Raw genomic sequence first — 11839 nt, forward strand, 5'->3', positions numbered from 1 at the left:
TTGTCCCCAGCGATGCCTAGCACATAGTAGGAACTCAAGAAACATCTGTCAAACGACTGAATGGTGGACATACAGGCAGAGAATCAGAAATGCAGACAGAAATTGGGAAATAGAGGGGAACCCACTTATAAACTTGAAGCCCAGGCAGCCCAAGGGGTGCCTGGCCCAGATGCCCACACTGACGCAGACCACCCACAATTCTTTCATGAAAAGGAGCCTGAAAAACTGGTGTGGATGGGGAATAGTGGCTCCAAGAGATATAGCCTGGCAGGGGAAGAAAGGAGATAAGGGGTAGACCCAGATCTTTGATAAATGGATTAGGAGAGATAAGAACCACAAGTCTTTCCTCCCTGCTGGGTATGCTCCCCTTCGATGATTTCTCCGAAGGAAATGGAAGACGACTTTTAAAATTACTAGCCTAGGGACTCCCCTGGTAGTCCAGTGGCTGAGACTCTGTGGAGTTCCCAGTGCAGGGAGCCCAGGTTCGATTCCTGGTCAGGGAACTAGATCCCACATGCTGCAACTAAGAGTTCCCATGCTGCAACTAAAAATAGATCCTGCATACCGCAACTAAGACTCAGTGCAGCCAAATAAATATTTAAAAAAAAATACTAGGCTAAGCTTTTTATTTGCATTCCTCCTCTCCTTTCACCCCTCAACACTTCACACCCATTTTTTTTAAAGTCTTTATTGAACTTGTTACAATATTGCTTCTGTTCTTTTTTTTAATATATATAAACGTATTTATTTTTGGCTGCGCTGGGTCTTTGTTGCTGCGTGCGGGCTTTCTCTAGTTGCGGCGAGCGAGGGCTACTCTTCGTTGCGGTGCGCGGGCTTCTCATTGTGGTGGCTTCTCTTGTGGAGCATGGGCTCTAGGCGCGCGGGCTTCAGTAGTTGCGGCACGTGGGCTCAGTAGTTGCGGCTCGCAGGCTCTAGAGCACAGGCTCAGTAGTTGTGGCGCACGGGCTTAGTTGCTCCGCGGCATGTGGGATCTTCCCGGACCAGGGCATGAACCTGTGTCGCCTGCATTGGCAGGTGGAGTCTTAGCCCCTGTGCCACCACGGAAGTCGCCACACCCATTTTACAGATGAGAAAACTGAGGCTCAGACAGACGTCCCTTGCCAGAGGGCAAGCAGTTAACAAGAGGCGGATTCAAGTTTCCAACTGAGCTCCCTGTGACTTCCAATACCTTTGAGTTATTTATTCACTGGCAGGAGAGAGCCCACCTGGAGGGAAAGGTGGCTCAGTTTTCCCTCTTATCCGCCTCCTGTGTGGGTCAGGAACACAAGACGTCATCCCCGCAGCCCCTTGGGGCAGATGCAGCAGGGGAACGATGGGATGTTTGGCAGAGGCACCAGCACATCTCTGATCTCTGGGTCCTTGCGCTGTTAGAGTCAGCTAGTATTTCCTGGCCTTGACTCTGTGGGGAAGGCAGGAGCAAAGCTGATTCTGACCCTGGGGGAGCCAGGGAGCTGCCTCCGGAGCATCATCATTCATTCATTCATGAACTCATTCATTCATTCATGAACTCATTCATTCAGTGGATCTGGTCTCAGGCTGAGCAATGCTGGACCCCCAAAGCTTCTGAAGCCCCTAGTCTTAAGGTGGGGGGGGCGGAGCCACACCCTCCGAGCCCCCCGTGATCAGTGCTGGGGCTGGAAGAATCAGACCAAAAAGGATGATTGAGTGGCAGAGGAGGAGTTGGGACGTTACCCCCAGGTCACTGGAGCCACAGTAGAGTTTTTAGAAGCGGGGAGGGTCAGATAAAAAGTCTGTGGGGGTGAGGGTGAGGGCGGTTTATTCCAAAGCAGGCCTCAGCTGCATGGGTGGAACACCAGTGGAGGGCATACATGACCGAATAAGAGGCAGACTTGCTGGGAAGATCAGAGAAGGCCATCGCCTAGGGGAAGGAATGACAGGAAGGAGAGATAAATGCCCAGCCCTCAGGGAAGGACAGAAGGACAGACAGGCTTGTGGTCAGGAGAGATCTGGACATTCTTTGATGCCCCCAGAGCATCCCCAGCCCCCTCAGACGCGCCAGAACCGCGTCTCCCCTGCTCCCAGCTGGAGATCAGATGTCCCGGGGGCGGCGGCGGCTGTCCAGCCTCAGGAGAGGTGCTTGCTTTGGTCTTCTTCTGACCCAGGTCAAAATGGGGGGTGGGGGGGCACTCAGAGAGGGAGGGCTCGAACGGAGGCTCAGAAGAAATGTCCTTAGATCCCTGGGTGGCTGTGCAGAGCCCACAGCCAAGACCAAACCCAGGCAGTTTCATGCAAGCCACCGGGCCTCAGATTCCCTTTCTGTGAAATGGAGGTGAGAGTAGCAGCTCTGAATAGAGTTCTTGGGAGCTCTTAGGGAGATCAGACAGGTAAAGAACTTCTTGGGCCCTAGAACAGGGTTTCTCAAGCTGGCCATTATGGACAATTGGCTCTGGATTGTTCTCTGTGGTGAGGGCTGGCCTGCAGCATCTCTGGTCCCCACCCACGCCCTGCCCCCCGCCCCAGTCGTGACAACCAAAATTGTCTCTAGACGTCGGGTGGGGGCAGGGGAGGGGGCGAGTTGCCCCCAGGTGGGAACCACTGCAGTCGAAAATTTTCTGTAACAGGCGCTTCAGTCTCCGTGGACAAGACTAGCCAAAGCTTGTCTGTCCTTCCGTCCTACCCTGAGGGCTGAGCATTTATCTCTCCTTCCTGCTCATCCCTACCCCTAGGCAGGGCCTTCTCTGATCTTTCTGAGCATTATGCTGTGAATTAAACTCATTATAGTGAATTAAACTCATTATATCCTTCCAACGATCTCATAAAGGCAGACATGGTTATTATCCTACTTCACAGAGGGGAGCAAACTGAGGTGCAGAGAGTTTCGATAAATTGCCCAAGTCACACAGCTGGGGCTCAGCGCCACCTCCCTGAGCTCCTGAGGGTCCAGCAGCAGGGGGGTGGCCCCTCCTCAGAGGTCTGAGACCCCTGTCTCCACACCCCTTCGTTCCAGCAGCTGATACCTCTGTGTTTCCCTTTTGCCTTCTGGGCCCTTCGATGCCGATGAAAGCAATCCCCTATATTAAATTCACTCTGTAAAAAGGCCTGAGCAGGGCTGGTATATCCTGGGAGCACCGACAACACACTGATCCTTCCTGGGGGTGGAGAGAAGTTGAACCACCCTATGTTGGCAAATAAGCATTAAAAACATAAACGGGGGACTTCCCTGGTGGTCCAGTGGTTAAGGCTCTGACTTCCAACTCAGGGGGAGCAGGTTCAATCCCTGGTCAGGGAGCTGAGATCCCACATGCCTCGCTGCCAAAAAACCAAAACATAAAACAGAAGCAATATTGTAACAAGTTCAATAAAGACTTTAAAAATGGTCCACATAAAAAAAATCTTAAAAAAAAAAAAAAAAGTAAACGGGGGACTTCCCTGGCAGTCCAGTGGTTAAGACTCCGTGCTCCCAATTCAGGAGGCACAGGGTCGACCCCTGGTCCTGGTCGGGGAACTAAGGTCCCACATGAGCGTGGCATGGCCAAAAAAAATAAAAATAAAAAAAATAAACGGGAGGCATCACACCCCGGTAATTTCATGTCTTCCTACCTACCCTGGAAAAGCCAACTAGGGACATCAGACAGCAGGTTGAGAACATTTGAAGGAGGGGCTGCAATACAGTCATATCGAGAAGAACCAGAACCTGTGTCAGCCAGGGCTCATTAAACAGGCGGTGATGCGGTCCTGCTGTGGAATGTTACCCTGCGCCAGAGGGAACGAGGCACTGCTCTGGACCTCACATATAAAACCACTGGGAGAAAGGCTATGGACTCTCAGGGGATGTTCACAGCATGATGGCCATGTGATCCCAAAAAGCAAGATGTGAGCTCACATTCCTTATAGGAATACATTCACACTCACGTGTGTGTATGTTTGTGTGTATGCGTGTGCATGCACGTGTTGTGTGTTTTTTTTTTTTAATTAATTTATTTGGCTGTGCAGGGTCTTAGTTGTGGCACACAGGATCTTCGTTGCCACACACGGGATCTTTGGTTGGGGCATGTGGGATCTAGTTCCCTGACCAGGGATCGAACCCGGGCTCCCTGCATTGGCAGCGTGGAGTCTTAACCACTGGACCTCCAGGGAAGTCCTGCACGTGTTGTGTTTTGCACTGTGTCCCCCCAACATTCCTAGGTGAAAGTCCTAACCCCCAGGACCTCAGAATGTGACCTTATTTGGAGATAGAGTCACTGCAGATGTAATGATGTAATGATGAGTCACAGCTGGAGCAGAGTGGGCCCTAGTACTATATGCCCGGTGACCTTAGAAAACGGGGAAATTTGGACACAGACACATACGCACAGGGGACGTCATGTGCGCGTGAAGGCAGAGATGCCGTGATGCTTCTGCAAGTCAAGGTGCGCCGCAGATTGCCAGGGACCCCCGGAAGCTGGGAGAGCACACAGAGCATGGGACAGACTCACGGCCTCAAAAGGAAGCAGTCCTGACCAAGCCCTTGATCTTGGACTTCCGGCCCCCAGAACTGTAGCCCTAGGAGACTCATAGAGTGCGTGCATGCGTGCGTGTGTGTGTGTGCGTGCGTGCGTGTGTGTGTGTGTGTGTGTGTGTGTGTCTAGGAGAAGTTTTGCTAAGAAATGTAACAAGCTGACAATGGAGAGTATGGTGGAGGTATGGTGGCCTTCATACACTAATTTTGTACAAATGAAATGAATTTGCACATTATTTGCATAATAAAATTAATTTTGTAAACAAAGACATTTAAGCCATCCTTAACAGATCTCATATTTCTAGGACCACAAATCAGGATACTCTTCCTGATTTCATACTATAAAAATTTCCAAATGGAGCATAGAAATGAATGCAAAGAAACTAGCATGAAATTATATGACATTGGACAGCTAGAGTTCCTGGTTTTACTGAGAGCTAGGACTTGAGAGAACTTTCTTGCTAAGAAAAACCTATTTATAATTTGGGGGCAAAAGGATCTGATTTTAGATAAACGTATGAAGGATGTAAAGTCGAACAGCAGAAATGCTACTTCTTACATGTTGCTTGTTGGGGGGGTGTGTGTCTGGATTGCATGCACTGGACTGAATGCAATGCAGTTTGGACTTCAAGACACTTTTGTTTTTTCTAGAATATACCCACACAGCAAGGAATTTGTCTTGATGCCAAAGAGCTCCAAACTCTCAAAATCAACCTCAATAGGGACTTCCCTGGTGGCACAGTGGTTAAGAATCCACCTGCCAATGCAGGGGACACGGGGTCGAGACCTGGTTCGGGAAGATCCCACATGCCGCGGAGCAACTAAGCCCGTGCGCCACAACTACTGAGCCCGCGAACCACAGCTACTGAGCCCGCGTGCCACAACTACTGAAGAGAAGCCACTGCAATGAGAAGCCTGCACACTGCAACGAAGAGTAGCCCCTGCTCGCCTCAACTACAGAAAGCCCGCGCAGCAACAAAGACCCAATGCAGCAAAAAATAAATAAAATAAATTTTAAAAAATCAACCTCAATAAATTGGAATGTTGGGATTGACATACACACTACTATTTATAAAACAGATAACTAATAAGAACCTACTGTATAGCACAGGGAACTCTACTCAATCCTCTGTAATGGCCTATATGGGGAAAGAATCTAAAAAAGAGTGCCTATATGTATATGTATAACAGATTCACTTTGCTGTACACCTGAAACTAATACAACATTGTAAATCAACTCTACTCCAATAAAAATTTTAAAAATAACCTCAAAACCTTTCATTTCTTTTTGATACACAGGAAGACCCCTAAATTCCTTGTGTGGTACCTTGGGAGTGGAAGGACAGTTTCTATGCCAACACCAGCCTTGTCAATCAAGCCAAAGAGGCGGGGCTCGGAGGGTAGGTCTTCCCCTGTCTTCCAGCTTGGAATTCTCACCTAGATATTGATAGTTTCTAACCCAGCAGAGAGGCAAGCCAGAGTGGGAAGTGCCACATCGGATGAAGCAACAGAGCAGGGTGTGGAATCTGGGTCTGTCAAGATTCTGGGGAACTACTCATCTTCCTCAGCCCTGGGCTGGCTCTTCGAAATACAGGTTCATCGGGATTTAATTCACACACCAGATAATGCACCCATTTAAAGTGTACAGTTGTGTGGGTTTTAGTATATTTAAAGAGTTATGCAACCATCACTGCAGTATAATTTTGGAACATTTTGAGCACCCCCAAAAGAAACCCCGTGCCCATTAGCAATTACTCTCCATTGCCCCTCCCAGTGATTCTCTAGCCCCAGGCAACCACTAATCCACTTCCTGTCTCTCTGGCGTTGCTGGCTCTGGACAATTCACATAAATGGAATCCATACATTGTGTGGGCTTTTGTGATGGCATCTTTCATTGAGCCTAATGTTTTCGAGGCTTACCCTTGTTGTAGCATGAATCAGCAATTTATTCCTTTTTATGGCCAATGATATTCTATTGGATGGATGGACCACAGCATTTATCTGTTCATCAACTGATAGACATTTGGGTTGTTTCCGCTTTTAAAAAATTTTTTTAAAAATTTTATTTATTTGGTTGTGCTGGGTCTTGGTTGCGGCAGGCATGCTCCTTAGTTGCGGCTCGCCGGCTCCTTAGTTGTGGCATGCATGTGGGATCTATTTCCCTGACCAGGGATCGAACCCTGGCCCCCGGCATTGGGAGCACAGGGTCTTAACCACTGCGCCACCAGGGAAGTCCCTGTTTCCACTTTTGCACTACTGTGAATCTTGCTGCTGTGAACATTCATGTACAAGTGTCTTTGTGGACGTATGTTTTTAATTCTCTTGGGTATATCCCTAGGAGTGCAATGGATGGATCGCATGGTAACTCCATGGTTTGTTTTTTTAACCTTTTGAGGAACTGCCAGACTGTTTGCCAAAGCTCCTGCACCTGCCTGTTAGAAATTTACGTGATTCATTTATTTGTTTATTCAACATATATGTAAGGAGAGCGCCTGTGGGCACTGTTCTGGGTGCTGGGAATATAGCAATGAGCAAACAGGCAGCTCACAGGGAGCAAATGAACATATGGAGAAAAGATAAGACGAGGGTACAAGCCTGGGAAAGTCTCACTGAAAGAGGAGCCATTTAATCTGGGGGAAGGGCACTCCAGGTGGAAGAAAGAGCGAGTGCAAAGGCCCAGAGGTGGGAATGAATGAAATGTAGGTATCTGAGGAACATCGAGGTAGCCGGTGCTGAGTGAGGAGGAAAGTACAGGGAGGTGAGAGCTGGAAGGTGATGTCGGCAGATTGTTTAGGTTCTAATGGGCCATCATGAGCACCCAGTAACCACAACTAGCATCCTGGGGTCAGAGGCAACCCCAGTCCAGGCTGTAAGAAGACCAGGCTGCTGCCTGGGGGTCCCCAACATCCCAGGGCAGGGTCTCCTGGCCCTCCATCTTCACGAGGTCCTTGCAATTTTCCTGTCCACACCACCTTTTCCTAAATGCTTCCAGCCCAGCTCCCGGTCTCATCCTCGCAGCATCCCAGCCTCCTGGTCCTGAACACCGTGCAAAATCCCCATTGCACAGGAGAGAAAGCAGAGGCCCCCTTCACAGGAAGGAGAGTAGCCCCTGCACCCAAAGGCCCCCGGCTCAGAGCAGGGCGAGGCACGGCGAGGGCGTCGGGGGCTACAAGTCCTGTCAATAAACGGGAAATTTCCCCTCCAGGCTTGCTAAGAACAGGTCCCCACCTTGCCGTGGGGTAACGGTGTGCTCCGAAAGACCTTAATCCCTCCCCTAGCAACCTGCCGCCGTCCCAGGGCAACTAGGGCGGGGCTCAACTCGGAGTCACAGGTCCCCGGATCCTGCAGGGGCGGGGAGTCTCGCCTTCAGAGGGGGAGGAGGAGTCCGCGCCGCGCCTACTGGCCCTTTAAGAAGCTCCTCCCTGCGATGCTTCGAAGCATCCTGATTGGTCCCGAGAGCCGCCGAGCGCAGCCGACCTGATTGGTCCCGAGAGCCGCCGAGCGCAGCCGAACTTGACGCACCCGCCCGCAGCGTTCCCTACTTACCTCCCACGCGGCTCAGCGGCCGTCCCAGCCAATCACCAACGGGCGCGCCGACCCTCATCTGCATGGTCACGCCCCAGGGGGAGGGCATACCCAATCCGACCTCTCGCCGAACCGTCATTAGCATGCAGGGGGCGGGACAGGGAGGGGCGGACGGCAGGGGTGGGCGGCAGGGGCGGGCTCGGGGAGGTTGGTTGGAGCGTCGTAGCAGCCGAGAGGTCCGGGAAAGTTTCTTTGGAGGTGAAAACAGCCGCGGAACTCGGGGCCCTGCGAGGGGGCGGGGGCGCGGGGGTCCAGGGGCCGGAGCGGGGCCCTTCCCGGGCCGGGGGGGTGCGGACCCGGGCCTCCTGGGGGGGCGATTGCCCAACAAAGGATCCTTGGGGCGCCCGCCCTCGAGGGCCTCCCCGCCCCCGGTTCCGGCCCCCCCAGGCGCCCCGGACCCGGCTTTGCGGGGCTCCCCAGCCCGGCCCCGCCGTCACCGGCTTGGGCGGCCCTCATCGGTCACGCGTCTACGTTCCAGGTGCGGCCGGGAGTGGCCATGTCCCACGGTCCCAAGCAGCCCGGCGCGGCCGCCGCGTGAGTGCGACATCCCCTCCCCCCAGCCCACTCGGAGCTTCGGCCTAGCCCCTACCTCATCCCGTTGGAGCTCCTCGACCCCTGCCCCCCAGGGTCTTGACTTCCCCGACTTGGGGCAGGCCCTCCTCCTCGGGCCCCCACGGGCTTCTCCCCCAAACCTCCGGGCTCCAGTTCCTTTCAGGGGTATCCTACTAGCCTCCCCTACTGCTCTTGCCCGAACCCTGGATCCTGACCTCCTCTGACCCCTGCTTCCAGAACTCAGGCCCCTAGCTGCCAGCGCTAGCGTCGTGGGGGCGTGGGTGGCCCTGGCGTCCCGTGGCTCTAGTCTCTCCCATGCCCCCTGTGGCCCCCCCCTAGTGCTTCTGCCTCAACCCCCGGATCCTGACCCTCTCAGAGCGCTCCTCTGAGTGAGGACTCAGGGCCCTCGCTGCCAACTCCGCCGTCGGTGTTGGGGAATGGGGGTGACCCTGGCTTCCCATGTCTCCAGGCCGGCGAGCGGCAAGGCTCCAGGACAGCATGGGGGCTTCGTGGTGGCTGTCAAGCAAGAGCGCGGCGAGGGCCCGAGGGCCGGAGAGAAGGGGTCCCACGAGGAGGAGGTGAGAGTCCCTGCACTGTGGTGGCGGCGGCCCTTAGTCTTGAAGCTCCGCCCCGAACTCAATTTGAATTCGTTGTGGCTCCGCCCACAGTCCAGATTTCCCTCCAGATGCTGAGGCCCCGCCCCGTGCCAGATACCACGCCCCAAGAGCTCCACTGCCACTCTAAGTCCAGGCCCCGCCCACTGCCCAGGGATCGAAGCCTGTACGGAAGCCACGGCCACAACGAGGCCACGCCCACAACACAAGCCAGCCCCATCCCTGGGCTGATCCTCTGTCCCCAGTACTTCTCTGATCCCTTTACCCCTGGCCAGGGGTCTCTTAAGCCCACTCTCCCAACCCTGAACCCTGACCAGGCCATACTTCCAGACCTTCTGGGTCCTACCTCGTGGTTAGGCCCCGCCCAAGTCTTTCAGGGCCCCACCCCTTCCCCTCTGGGCCCGGCCCCAGCCCTCCAGGCCCCTCCCAACGGCGAGGCTGGGTTCTGCAGCCGGTGAAGAAGCGCGGCTGGCCCAAAGGCAAGAAGCGGAAGAAAATCCTGCCGAATGGGCCCAAGGCACCTGTCACCGGCTACGTGCGCTTCCTGAACGAGCGGCGCGAGCAGATCCGGACGCGCCACCCGGACCTGCCCTTTCCTGAGATCACCAAGATGCTGGGCGCCGAGTGGAGCAAGCTGCAGCCGGCGGAGAAGCAGGTGGGGACGGCTCAGGACCACTGACCTTCCCTCACCCACGCAGATACCCACCTGCAGCCAATTACCCCAAAGGAACAGGTGTGGAGGGTCCTTCGTTCCTCCTGGACTCCAGGACCTGGAGAATTGACCACGCATTAGCTCTCTTCAGCTTGTTGAAGGGAGGGGAGAGTAGCAGTAGGCTGGAATAGACATAAAAATAAACAACGTTAGACTAAAGAAGTAGGGGTGGGGGCTGGATTTCTGTTAGAAACCTTACGGTTTTTAAGTTCTGGTAATTAATTTAAAAATTGCAAAAACATCAAGGAAACGTTAGCACCAGCTTGCACCCTCTACCCTGGGATTTCAACAAGCAAAATGCGTTCGGGAGGGCAGTCCAGCCTGGAGGTGGGAGCCTGCAGACATTCAGACACCAGGGAGTAGTTTATAAAGGCTGGAATTGGGATGAGGTCGGTGAGGTCAGGGAGTTGGGAGGTGGCCTGAGCAGCAGCCTGAAGGGTGGGGTTTTGTGTGGAGGGCAGTAGGGCACTGTGGGAAGGTGCAGCACAGTGAGCTGAGTGATGGAGATGGGGTCTTGGCCTGCGAGGGCTACCCTGCCCCTGGGCTGGGCCAAGCCTTCTCATGCTGCCCCCGCCAGCGGTACCTGGACGAGGCAGAGCGGGAGAAGCAGCAGTACATGAAGGAGCTGAGGGCGTACCAGCAGTCGGAAGCCTACAAGATGTGCACAGAGAAGATCCAGGAAAAGAAGATCAAGAAAGGTGTGAAGGGCCCCAGCCCCCAGGCAGCTGAGTGCCTGCTCTGAGATAGGTGACACGGGCAGACCAACCTACCCCCTCCAAAGGGCTCTCACGGTCCCGTGGGAATGAGACACACATAACCAGACAGTTGTGAGTGAATAGGGCTGGTCAGCGCTGAGATTGGGCACACACAGATGCGGGGGCGGGGGGAGGGGGCCAGGTGGGGATCTTGACCCAGGATGAATAGGGCTGACTAGGGGAGGGGAATGATGGTGTTCCAGGCAGGGGGAACAGCACGTGCAGAGCAAAGCGTGGGGTCCGAGGAGACCTGGGAGGCTCACCCTGCCCTCCTCCCTCCCCCACCAGAGGACTCCAGCTCCGGGCTCATGAATACCCTTTTGAATGGACACAAGGTAAGCTTCCCTCCTCCAAGGAGGACACCTGGGCAAGAAAGGTCTGGAGGTATTTAGACCTCTGGGTGAACTCCTGGGATGAAGTGAGCGCCCGGTCCAGATGTGTGCAAGCAGAGGCTGGACAGCCACACAATGGGAAGGCTGTAAAATGGACTCTGACCCAGGTGGCCTGAGGAGACCCTCCCAAACTTAGGGGATGTCCCAGAGGGGGTGTGGCTGCCCTCCCACCCCCTCCCAAAAATATTGCCACCTTGTCCTGTCGTCCCAGGGTGGAGACTGTGACGGCTTCTCCACTTTCGACGTCCCCATCTTCACGGAAGAGTTCTTGGACCAAAACAAAGGTGAGGGCTGACCACAGGTTCTTGGAGCAAGTGTTGGGCCCAGAGGGCGCCAAGGGGGTAGGCAGTGGGTGCCTTCCTCTCCTGCCCCCGTAGACCAGAGAGCTGCGGTGTGGGGCTGGAGGCAGAGCAGTGACGGAAGGCCTGGCGTGAGGCACAGCGAGGGGCAAAGCGCAGCTGAGGGAAGGCAGGGAAGCGCCAGGATCTGACCTGGCTCCCCGCCTACAGCGCGGGAGGCGGAGCTGCGGCGCCTGCGGAAGATGAACGTGGCCTTCGAGGAGCAGAACGCGGTGCTGCAGAGGCACACGCAGAGCATGAGCAGCGCGCGCGAGCGCCTGGAGCAGGAGCTGGCGCTGGAGGAGCGGCGGACACTGGCGCTGCAGCAGCAGCTCCACGCGGTGCGCCAGGCGCTCACCGCCAGCTTCGCCTCGCTGCCGGTGCCGGGTGCGGAGGCCTCGCCCCCAACCA

At 54.6% G+C, this 11839-nt stretch overlaps 1 protein-coding gene across 1 annotated transcript in view; it reads left to right on the plus strand.

The window, feature by feature from the left end:
* Window positions 1–8218: 8218 nt before the first annotated feature.
* HMG20B (high mobility group 20B) overlaps window positions 8219–11839 on the plus strand; it is a 5540-nt gene continuing 1919 nt past the window's right edge. The window contains exons 1-8 of the mRNA XM_007460343.1: window positions 8219–8263; window positions 8544–8599; window positions 9087–9195; window positions 9683–9886; window positions 10521–10641; window positions 10987–11033; window positions 11302–11374; window positions 11600–11815. Of these exons, the coding sequence (XP_007460405.1) occupies window positions 8562–8599; window positions 9087–9195; window positions 9683–9886; window positions 10521–10641; window positions 10987–11033; window positions 11302–11374; window positions 11600–11815 (808 nt within the window). The 5' untranslated portion in view covers window positions 8219–8263; window positions 8544–8561. The remainder of the gene's footprint in view (window positions 8264–8543; window positions 8600–9086; window positions 9196–9682; window positions 9887–10520; window positions 10642–10986; window positions 11034–11301; window positions 11375–11599; window positions 11816–11839) is intronic.

Source organism: Lipotes vexillifer, unplaced genomic scaffold (assembly GCF_000442215.2).
Source record: "Lipotes vexillifer unplaced genomic scaffold, Lipotes_vexillifer_v1.1 scaffold225, whole genome shotgun sequence".
NCBI lineage: Eukaryota > Metazoa > Chordata > Mammalia > Artiodactyla > Lipotidae > Lipotes > Lipotes vexillifer.